Here is a 12,584-nt window from a genome sequence, read left to right as displayed (position 1 = left end):
AAGAAACAAATGAGGGACCCTGAAGCTTCACTGACCTCTCTATAAATCTGTCTTTGGCCTCTTTGACCTACTTTCTCCTCCAGGAAGCATTCTCTGATTTTCCCTGGCCGAGGTTCTCCCACAGGGCTTTATTCCTGTCACTCACAGGACTTTTCTCACTCTCTCTGAGGTAGCCAGGTCATCCTCCTTCGCTAGATAGAGGGAGCTCCAGAGGGTAAGGAGTCAGGACACACTTACCTTGGTTCAGCAGTCTTCCATCAGTCTGTGAGTGAGTCTTCACTGGAGCAGTGTGGTATGGTGGTCAAACATGTAGGCCTTGGAGGCAGGCAGACTGGAATTTGATTTTTTGCACCTTGGGTGTACAGAAAGAACAGGGTTCATCCTAATCCTTGGTTCATGACATACTCTACCATTGGTCCAGGCTGGGGCTTCACTCCTAGCTCCTCTGTGTGACCCTGGGTAAGTTACTCATTGCTCTAAGTCTCAGTTTCCCCATCTGTAAACTGGGGATGATAATAATACCTACTACATCAGAGTTGTGAGGATTCAATAACATAATCCATGAAACGCATGCACAGTCCCCAGTACCTAATGTTTAATAAATGGTAGCCCTCCACATGATTGGGAGTATACTGTAGGTGGAGGATACAGTATTGCATAACAAAGGCCCAGGCCCTGCCTTCCTGAGCTCACAGCCTATTGGGTACCACACGGCCCAGTGCCAGCCCTGATATATCCAAGACTTGTGAGTGGTTGTTGAATCAAAATTATTTCATTCTGTGCCTCTATTTCTTTTATTTTTTACTGTCACCCCAGTTCACCATCACTGTCACCACCTTTCAGATGTCTCCCATCTCTCTTATTTTGCTCTCTCTTGTCTTTCTGTTTACATCTCTCTGGTGGTTTCTCTTTCCTATCTCTCCTATTCTCTCTCAATCTCTCCCCTTCTTGCTCTTGCTCTCACTCTCTCTCCATTGCCTCTGTTGGGGGTTGCCTTGTCTCCATCCTGTCCCCATCTAACTTATGGTTCTCCTCTTGGTCTGTGTCTCCATCCTCACATATATAATACCATATTACTCTACCTCATCTGTTTCTGAATGTGTTCCAAAATTTCTGTCTTTTCTGCTTCTCTTTCAATTTCCTTTGGCTCCTTGGCCTCTTTTCTGTCCACCCCCCTGTCTCCAACACTCTGTACCTATTTATCTTATCTCTGCCTGTCTCCCAGTTCTCATCTTTGTATTTATGTTGCTGCATTCATCCGTCTCTGTTCCCCACCTATCTTTCTCTATTTCTATTCTCACCTTTCTGTTCCAGTCTCTGTCTTCACCCCAGCCTCCCACCCCCTCACAACTAACATTTACATTCTCTTTGTTTCTCTCTCACACACATACCCCTATGTTGGTCTTCTTGCCCTTGTTTCCCTCTTTGAGTCTCTCCTCATCTATCACCCCTTTTCTACCTCTGTTACCATCTCTCTTGCTGGGTGGCTCTCCTCATGTGCCTGTCTCTTGTTTCCATCTTTCTGTCCCTATGTGTGTTTCATCTGTTTGCCATCTTGTCCCCAGATCCTTGTCTGTCTGTATCTCTCTGTCACTGACAGAGTAGTCAAGAGTATGGCCTCTGGTGTTAGATTGTTTGGATTCCAATCCTAGTTGTGCTGCTGACTTGCTGTGCCTCAGTGTCCTCATCTGTAAAACAGGGCTGATAACAGTACCTGCTTCAGTGTTACCAAGAGCATTAAATGAACTAACACATGTACAGCTTATAGAACCATGCCTCAAATATAAGAAATGCTCAAAAATATTAGCTCCTAAAAATAAATAACAAGGACCTACTATAGCACAGGGAACTGTATTCAATATCTTGTAATAACCTATAATGGAAAAGAATATGAAAAAGACTTTATATACCTATATATTTACATATATATATAATTGAATCACTTTGCTGTACACCTGAAACATTGTAAATCAACTATACTTCACTTAAAAAATATTAACTTCTATATCATCAACCTCTTCCTCCTCAACACCATCTCCGTTTCTATCTTTGTCTATCTAATCCCAGTCACTCTCTTTATCTACATGGCTGTTATCATCTCTGTGTCTCTCTCTATCCACCTGGCTGTTATCATCTCTGTGTCTCTATCCTCATGTTTTATGTAACTGCCTTTCTGACCCCAATCTGTGTCTCTGTCCCCATCTCTCTCTCTCCCTACATTCCAGCCTCATTTCTGTCAGTCCCTCTTTTTCTACCCTGCCCATTCCATCTGTCTGTATATCTCTCTGTCCCCAAACTTCTTTGCTTCTTTATCACCATTCTGACTATCTGTTCCTATCATTCAGGCCCTATTTCTTGGTCTCTGTCTCTTTATATCCTTGTTCTCATTTCTCTATCCCCCTGTTCCCATATCTATCTTTGTTTATCTATTTCTTTATAAAAATCTTATTCTGTTTCTTTCTCCTCATCTCCCTGTGTCTTCTTCTGGCCTCTCTGGACAATTTAGATTGGAATTGGTCTGGTAGATAATGTGGAGCTATAAAAGGGTTTAGGAGGAAGCAGTAGGCCTGGCAAGAGGCAAGTGGCAGGGTGTGGAATTTCATGGCTCTGCCAAATCCTCCTGAACGACGTGGCCTCTGAGGTCAAGGTTAGCATAAACCCCCTCAACTCAGCCTCTTCAAGAAAGACAAAGAATGCTGCAGTTATTGGGAGGACCAGGAAGGGGTATTTTTCTGAGTGAAATTCCATCCGGAAGCTGGAATCCAGAGCATTTCCTGTTGTAATGTTTCTTCCAGACTTGGAGAGTCTGAACTTGCCACGTAGCATGTGCACTGCATACATATATTTCTACAGTAAAACACAGAGATGCATACATAATCCCCCACCCTCAGAGATGCAGACATGTGCAGAGACATATAGATACACATAGAATCAAGAACCCTCACAGTTGCAGACACTCCAAGACATGGAAAAGCACACAGAATGAATTACCAGCTGGCAGAGATGCTGATGTACACAGGGACATTGAGAGAACCATGGAAATACCCCCATCACAGCTCACGGACCCATGCAAACAGATACAGAAAAATAATTACATAGAAAAATTGTTCTTTTTCAGCCTGACATTTTCATATAAACAGAAACACACCAGTGCATCATGTATAAAAAACACACCTTTATAGAAGTGTGCACATTCATACATAATCACAAATATCCAAAGCAACAGAGAATCACATATAGCCATTGCTTTGCTGAAAGTGTAGAGGTAGCCAAACTTCCTCTGGCCCCCAAATAACAGACATGCCGCTCCTCTTGTGCCCCCCTCTCTGTGAAGGCACCACCAAGTACTCAAGCCAGAAACCTGACTGCTAGGTACTAGACAGAAATAATTGAAAACATCTAGATAAAGTTTTTTTCCTAGAAAAATATAAAGTGATAAAAATGGCATAGGAAGTAGAGAACGTGAATAGACCACTAGGCATTAATGAAACTGAAATGGTAGGTAAGGACATCGCTTCCCCCCAAATCCAGGCCCAGATGGATTTACAGGTATAGTGTGCGGGACTCTCAGGAGTTACTTCTCTTCTTATACAAGTTATTCCAGAAAATAGAAAAGGAGAGAAAGCTGCCTAGTTCATTTTATTTGTCTAGTAAAATCTTGAAGTCTTGATTTTAAAAACAGATAAGGACAATTAAAGAAAATTATAGGCTCATTTCACTTATGAATATAGATGCATAAATCATAAATTAAATATTAGCTAATCGAATCCAACAGTATTTAAAAAATACATCACAATCAAATGGAGTTAATTCCAAGAATGCAAGGAGAATGCATTCAAACTCAGAAAAATCTATCAATGTAATTTACCACATGAATAGACTAAGGGATAATAATCATATGAGTATCTCAATTAATATAGGAAAATTATGTTACATGCCTACTTACGATGAAAACTCTTTAAAAAATATGAATAGAAGGCAAATTTCTTAACTTGGTGAAGGTTACATACCAAAATTTTACAGCATACTTTGCAGAAAATGGAGAAACTTAAGATGCATTTCCTTGAAGATTAAGAATAAGACTAGATACTTACCCTCACCAACTACTGTTTAACATAGAACTGGAAGTCTTGTTTAATACTATAAAGGGAGAAAAAGAAATGAGACGTGTAAGGACTGGAAGAGAAGAGCTAAAACCAACAGATTCAACTGACATACTATTAGAATTAAAAAGATTTCAGCAAGGTTGCCAGGTACAAAATCAACTTATAAAAATCAATAACATTTCTTTACATTAGCAATAAACAACTAGAAAAAATAAGATACCTAAAATTAATCACTAGACCAAAGTATAAACTTTTCTAAATGTCAGGACAACTAAAAAAAAATGAGAAAAAAACCACATTCACAGAAAGATAGACAAGATGAAAAGGCAGAGGGCTATGTACCAGATGAAGGAACAAGATAAAACCTCAGAAAAACAACTAAATGAAGTGGAGGTAGGAAACCTTCCAGGAAAAGAATTCAGAATAATGATAGTGAAGATGATCGAGGAACTTGGAAAAAGAACGGAGGTAAAGAGAGAGAAGATGCAAGAAATGTTTAACAAAGACCTAGAAGAACTAAAGAAAAAACACCTAGAAGAATTAAAGAACAAACAAACAGAGATGAACAATACAATAACTGAAATAAAAAATACACTAGAAGGAATCAATAGCAGAATAAATGAGGCAGAAGAACAGATAAGTGACCTAGAAGACAGAATGGTGGAACTCACTGCCATGGAACAGAATAAAGAAAAAAGAATGAAAAGAAATCAAGACAGCCTAAGAGACCTCTGGGACAACATTAAACACAACAACATTCGCATTATAGGGGTCCCAGAAGGAGAAGAGAGAGAGAAAGGAACCGAGAAAATATTTGAAGAGATTATAGTCGAAAAGTTCCCTAACATGGGAAAGCAAATAGCCACCCAAGTCCAGGAAGCTCAGCAGGTAACATACAGAATAAATCCAAGGAGATACACACCGAGACACATAGTAATCAAATTGGCAAAAATTAAAGACAAAGAAAAATTATTCAAAGCAGCAAGGGAAAAATGACAAATAACATACAAGGGAACTCCCATAAGGTTAACAGCTGATTTCTCAGCAGAAACTACAAGTCAGAAGGGAGTGGCATTATATATTTAACGTAATGAAAGGGAAGAATCTTCAACCAAGATTACTCTACCTGGCAAGAATCTCATTCAGATTCGATGGAGAAATGAAAAGCTTTACAGACAAGCAAAAGCTAAGAGAATTCAGCACCACCAAACCAGCTCTACAACAAATGCTAAAGGAACTTTTCTAAGTGGGAAACACAAGAGAAGAAAAGGACCTACAAAAACAAACCCATAACAATTAAGAAAATGGTCACAGGAACATACATAAAATTACCTTAAACATGAATGGATTAAATGCTCCAACCAAAAGACACAGGCTAACTGAATGGATACAAAAACAAGACCCATATATATGCTGTCTACAAGAGACCCACATCAGACCTAGGGACACATACAGACTGCAAGTGAGGGGATGGAGAAAGATATTCCATGCAAATGGAAATCAAAAGAAAGCTGGAGTAGCAATACTCATATCAGACAAAATAGACTTTAAAATAAAAATGTTATAAGAGACAAGGAAGGACACTACATAATGATCAAGGGATCAATCCAAGGAAAAGATATAACAATTATAAATATATATGCACCCAACATAGGAGCACCTCAATACATAAGGCAACTGCTAACAGCTCTAAAAGAGGAAATCAAAAGTAACACAATAAGAGTGGGGGACTTTAACACCTCACTTACACCAATGGACAGATCATCCAAACAGAAAATTAATAAGGAAACACAAGCTTGAAATGACACAATAGACCAGATAGATTTAATTGATATTTATAGGACATTCCATCCAAAAACAGCAGATTACACTTTCTTTTCAAGTGCACATGGAACATTCTCCAGGATAGATCACATCTTGGGTCACGAATCAAGCCTCAGTCAATATAAGAAAATTGAAATCATATCAAGCATCTTTTCTGACCACAATGCTATGAGATTAGAAATGAATTACAGGGGAAAAAAACGTAAAAAACACAAACACATGAAGGATAAATAATACATTACTAAACAACCAAGAGATCACTGAAGAAATCAAAGAGGAAATCAAAAAATACCTAGAAACAAATGACAATGAAAACATGACGATCCAAAACCTATGGGATGCAGCAAAAGCAGTTCTAAGAGGGAAGTTTATGGCAATACAAGCCTACCTCAAGAAACAAGAAAAATCTCAAATAAACAACCTAACATCACACCTAAAGGAACTAGAGAAAGAAGAACAAACAAAACCCAAAGTTAGTAGAAGGAAAGAAGTAATAAAGAACAGAGCAGAAATAAATGAAATAAAAACAAAGAAAACAATAGCAAAGATCAATAAAACTAAAAGCTGGTTTTTTGAGAAGATAAACAAAATTGATACACCATTAGCCAGACTCATCAAGAAAAAAAGGGAGAGGACTCAAATCAATAAAATTAGAAATTAAAAAGAAGTTACAACAGACACTGCAGAAATACAAAGCATCCTAAGAGACTACTACAAGCAACTCTATGCCAATAAAATGGACAACCTGGAAGAAATGGAGAAATTCTTAGAAAGGTATAACCTTCCAAGACCGAACCAGGAAGAAATAGAAAATATGAATGCACCAATCACAAGTAATGAAATTGAAACTGTGATTAAAAATCTTCCAACAAACAAAAGTCTAGAACCAGATGGCTTCACGGGAGAAGTCTATCAAACATTTAGAGAAGAGCTAACACCCATCCTTCTCAAACTCTTCCAAAAAAAGTGCAGAGGAAGGAACACTCCAAAACTCATTCTACGAGGCCACCATCACCCTGATACCAAAACTAGACAAAGACACTACCAAACAAAAAATTACAGACCAATATCACTGATGAATACAGATGCAAAAATCCTCAACAAAAAGCTAGCAAACAGAATCCAACAACACATTAAAAGGATCATACACCATGATCAGGTGGGATTTACCCCAGGGATGCAAGGATTCTTCAATATATGCAAATCAATCTATGTGAAACACCATATTAACAAATTGAAGGAAAAAAACCATATGATCATCTCAACAGACGCAGAAAAAGCTTTTGACAAAATTCAACACCAATTTATGGTAAAAACTCACCAGACAGTGGGCATAGAGGGAACATACCTCAACATAATAAAGGCCATATATGACAAACCCACAGCAGACATCATTCTCAATGGTGAAAAAGTGAAAGCATTTCCTCTAAGATCAGGAACAAGACAAGGATGTCCACTCTCGCCACTATTATTCAACATAGTTTTGGAAGTCCTAGCCATGGCAATCAGAGAAGAAAAAGAAATAAAAGGAATACAAATTGGAAAAGAAGAAATAAAACTGTCACTGTTTGCAGATGACATGATACTATATACATAGAGAATCATAAAGATGCCACCAGAAAACTACTAGAGTTAATCAATGAATCTGGTAAAGTTGCAGGATACAAAATTAATGCACAGAAATCTCTTGCATTCCTGTACACTAATGATGAAAAATCTGAAAGCGAAATTAAGGAAACTTCCCATTTACTACTGCAACAAAAAGAATAAAATACCTAGGAATAAACCTACCTAGGGAGACAAAAGACCTGTATGCAGAAAACTATAAGACACTGATGAAAGAAATTAAAGATGATACCAACAGATGGAGAGATATACCATGCTCTTGGATTGGAAGAATTAATACTGTGAAAATGACTATACTACCCAAAGCAATCTATAGATTCAATGCAATCCCTATCAAATTACCAATGGCAGTTTTTACAGAACTAGAACAAAAAATCTTAAAATTTGTATGGAGACACAAAAGACCCCGAATAGCCAAAGCAGTCTTTTTTTTTTAAATTAATTTATTTAATTTTTGGCTGCGTTGGGTCTTTGTTGCTGCGTGTGGGCTTTTCTCCTGTTGTAGCAAGTGGGGGTTACTCTTCCTTGCGGTGCACAGGTTTCTCATTGTGGTGGCGTCTCCTGTTGCGGAGCACGGGCTCTAGGCGTGCAGGCTTCAGTAGTTGCAGCACGCAGGCTCAGTAGTTGTGGCTCGCAGCTCTAGAGCGCAGGCTCGGTAGTTGTGGTGCATGGGCTTAGTTGCTCTGTGGCATGTGGGATCTTCCCGGACCAGGGCTCAAACCCATGTCCCCTGTATTGGCAGGTGGATTCTTAACCACTGAGCCACCAGGGAAGCCCTAGCCAAAGCAGTCTTGAGGAAAAACAATGGAGCTGGAGGAATCAGACTCCTTGACTTCAGACCATACTACAAAGCTACAGTAATCAAGATAATATGGTACTGGCACAAAAACAGAAATATAGATCCATGGAACAGGATAGAAAGCCCAAAGATCAACCCATGAACCTATGGTCAACTAATCTATGACAAAGGAGGCAAGGATATACAATGTTGAAAAGACAGTCTTCAATAAGACCACCATTCAATAAGTGGTGCTGGGAAAACTGGACAGCTACATGTAAAAGAATGAAATTAGAACGCTCCCTAACATCATACACAAAAATAAACTCAAAATGGATTAGAGGCCTAAATGTAAGACCGGACGCTATAAAACTGTTAGAGGAAAACATAGGAAGAACACTCTTTGACATAAATCACAGCACCATCTTTTTTGATCCACCTCCTATAGTAATGGAAATAAAAACAAAAATAAACAAATGGGACCTAATGAAACTTAAAAGCTTTTGCAAAGCAATGGAAACTACAAACAAGACGAAAAGACAACCCTCAGAATGGGAGAAAATATTTGCAAACGAATCAACGGACAAAGGATTAATCTTCAAAATATATAAACAGCTCATGCCGCTCAATATTAAAAAAACAAACAACCCAGTCTGAAACTGGGCAGAAGACCTGAATAGACATTTCTCTAAAGAAGACATACAGATGGCCAAGAAGCACATGAAAAGCTGCTCAACATCACTAATTATTAGAGAAATGCAAATCAAAACTACAATGAGGTATCATCTCACACCAGTTAGCATGGGCATCATCAGAAAATCTACAAACAACAAATGCTGGAGAGGGTGTGGAGAAAAGGGAACCCTCTTGCACTGCTGTGGGAATGTAAATTGATATAGCCAGTATGGAGAACAGTATGGAGGTTCCTTAAAAAACTCAAAATAGAATTACCATATGATACAGCAGCATATATATACTAGGCATACTAGGCATATACCCAGAGAAAAGCATAATTCAAAAAGACACATGCACCCCAATGTTCACTGCAGCACTATTTACAATAGCCAAGTCATGGAAGCAACCTAAATGCCCATCGACAGACGAATGGATAAAGAAGATGTGGTGCATATATACAAGGGAATATTACTGAGCCATAAAAAGGAACAACATTGGGTCACTTGTAGAGACGTGGATGGATCTACAGACTGTCATATAGAGTGAAGTAGGTCAGAAAGAGAAAAACAAATATCATATATTAACACATATGTGTGGAATGTAGAAAAATGGTACAGATGAACCAGTTTGCAGGGCAGAAATAGAGACACAGATGTAGAGAACAAACATATGGACACCAAGGCGGGAAAGTGGCAGGGGCATGGTGGTGTTGTGATGAATAGGGAGATTGGGATTGACATATATACACTAGTATGTATAAAATGGATAACTAATAAGAACCTGCTGTATAAAAAAATAAATAAAATTCATAAATTCAAAAAATAAAAGAAAACAAAAAAATTGAGTGTTAACTGATAAAAAACAAACAAAATAGACTACATAGTAACATGAATTTAATATATAAAAATATAGCTAAAAAAGAAAATAAAACTTAATGTGATAATATTAACACCAAACATCTTTTGTATCGATAAATATAAATGGTCTTAGCTCATCTATTTAAAGAAAAACATTTTTGTATTGGATCCCTGAGCAAAACTCAACTACTGTATTCAAGAGAGTCAACTAAAACAGATTCAGAGAGGTTAAAAATAGAAGAAGGGCAAAGGTATACCAGTCAAATGCAAATAAAGAAAGCAGAGGTTGTAATCTTAATTATCAGCCAAGTTAGAAAGTCAGAATGAAAGGCATTAATTGACTGTCAATGTCATGAAAAGGAAAGACTAAGGAACTGTCCACAGGTTGGAGGAGATATGATGACTAAATGCAATGTGGGATTCTGGTTTGGAGCCTGGAACAGAAAAAGGATATTAGTGGAAAAACTGGTGAAATCTGAATAGTCAGGAGTTTAGTTAATAGCAATGTACTAATGCTAATCTCTTAGTTTTCTCAGATGTAGTCATATAAGATATTAACATGAGAGGCAACTAGATGAAGGGTTCTATAAAACTAAAATTATTCTGAAATAAAAAGCTTATTACAAAAAAGAATTGAGACAAAAAAGGCCACAATTCACAATGAAAATATAAAGTTATGAGTATTTTTGTATCAAATAACATAGCAACTTTCACAAAGCTGAAATATTAAGAGATACAAGGAGAAATAGATAATAGATTGAAACAAACTAAGGAGAAATTTAACTCACCTTTCTCATTCCAGGACAGATCAAATGAACAACAACAGCAACAAAAACCCAGTAAGAATACAGAAAACCTAAACAACAAAATCAATATTAGGCCAAGAAGAAAATCTCAATAAATTCCAAAAGGTAGAACTAATACTGACAATGTTCTCTGATCACAACTGGATAAAGGCAGAAATCAATGTAAAAAAGATCTTCCATCTGAATATATAAAAACTCTCTGTCAAACAATTCTTGGGTCAAAGGGCAAATTCAAACCAAAATTGCTGAATTTCTAGACAATAATAATAATGAAAACATTACATATCAGAATCTATGGGTACAGATAAAGCAGCAGTCAGAGAAAAGTTCATTGCCTCAAAATACTTATACTAAAAACAAGGGAAAAAATTAAATGAACCCAACTCAGAAAGTTACTGAAAAGAGAAACAGAATAAACTTACGGGGAACAGAAGGAAAGAATTAACAAAGAGAAAAGCTCAAATAAAGGAGTTAGAAAACAGGTAACAGTAGAACTAATAAATAAATAGATTAACCAATTCTGTTAAAAAGAAATAAATAAGCCATTAAATAATAATCAAAAAAAAGGAGAAAGCACAAAGACACAAACCAGGAAATGAAAAGTTGGACATAACCATAGCAAGAGGACATTTTAAACATTATGAAGGACTTCCTCATGCAACTCTATGCAAATCGTTTTAAAGACCTTGAAGAAATGGAAAACATCCTAGGAAAATATAATTTACCAAAACTCTAAAAGAGAAAAGTCCATATAGACCAATTTCCATGGAAGAAACAGAAAAAGTTATAAAGAGCTACTTTCCCCCCAAAGCACTGGGCCATGATGATTTCACAGGGGAAGTCTGCTAACACTGAAAAGCAGATCATTTGAATGCTATTTTTATTTTCCTGATCCTAGATAAAGAAGGAACACCTTCATATTCTTTTTATGAAGTGAGTATAACATTGATATCAAGATCTAACAAAGATTTCACAAGAAAAAGAAAATGATATAAACCAATCTTCACTTACGAATATCGATGCAAAATCCTAAATATTAGCAAACAGAATCCCTGACTATGTGGAGTTTATTTTCAAGAATGCAAAAATCATTCAATATTAGGAAATCCATTAATACAATCTAACATATTGTTGAATCTAAGGAGAAAAATCATATCATCATTTCCAGAGATGCCAAAGAACCATTTGACAAAATTCAATACCCATTCTTTACAAAAAATTCTTTATAAAAATTTCTTCCTTAATATAATTATGTCTGCCTCTTTCTCTATCTATCTATCCATCCATCCATCCCCAAATCCAGCAATCCTGCACTTCACTTAACCAGGAAATACTAGTAGCATTTATATGCTAAACTCACAAGGGTATCTACTCTCTCCACTACAATTTAACATTATATTGGAGGTAGCAAAAGCATTGTGATTAGAAAAGAAAAAGAAATTAGAAATTACAATTGGAATGGAGGAGGTAAAGCTATCATTCCTTATAGATAAGACTGTAGAGCCAGAAAACCCAAGCAAACCAATAGAAAACTATTACAAACAAGAGAACTCAGCAAGGTAGCAGGATATAAAATTCATATATAGAAATCATTCAGTTAGAAGACATATGGAAGAGAAGGCTTCATTTATCATAGCAACAAAAAAGACAAAATAATGTCTTAGTCTGTTGCGGCTGCTATAACAGAATACCACAGACTGGTTGGCTTATAAACAACTGAAATTTATTATTCACAGTTCTAGAGGCTGGGAAGTCCAAGATCAAGACACTCAAAGATTTTATGTCTGGGGAGGGCCCACTTCCTGGTTTATAGACAGCCATCTTCTTGCTGTGTCCTCACATGGCAGGAGTGGAAAGGGAGCTCTCTTGGGTCTCTTTTATAAGGGCACTAATCCCAGTCATGAGGGCTCCA

General features: G+C 37.0%; 1 protein-coding gene across 1 annotated transcript in view; it reads right to left on the bottom strand.

Annotated features, from left to right (window-relative positions):
- Positions 1-237: 237 nt before the first annotated feature.
- Positions 238-12,584, bottom strand: part of LOC137217580 (uncharacterized) — a 25,909-nt gene continuing 13,562 nt past the window's right edge. Inside the window, exons 5-7 of the mRNA XM_067724605.1 lie at positions 10,655-10,722; positions 4,095-4,140; positions 238-2,847 (exon numbers count right to left, since the gene is read on the bottom strand). Coding sequence (XP_067580706.1) covers positions 4,135-4,140; positions 10,655-10,722 — 74 coding nt within the window. The 3' untranslated portion in view covers positions 238-2,847; positions 4,095-4,134. The remainder of the gene's footprint in view (positions 2,848-4,094; positions 4,141-10,654; positions 10,723-12,584) is intronic.

This window comes from Pseudorca crassidens, chromosome X, assembly GCF_039906515.1.
Source record: "Pseudorca crassidens isolate mPseCra1 chromosome X, mPseCra1.hap1, whole genome shotgun sequence".
NCBI classification, from domain to species: domain Eukaryota; kingdom Metazoa; phylum Chordata; class Mammalia; order Artiodactyla; family Delphinidae; genus Pseudorca; species Pseudorca crassidens.
This window is presented reverse-complemented; position numbering and strand designations above follow the sequence as displayed.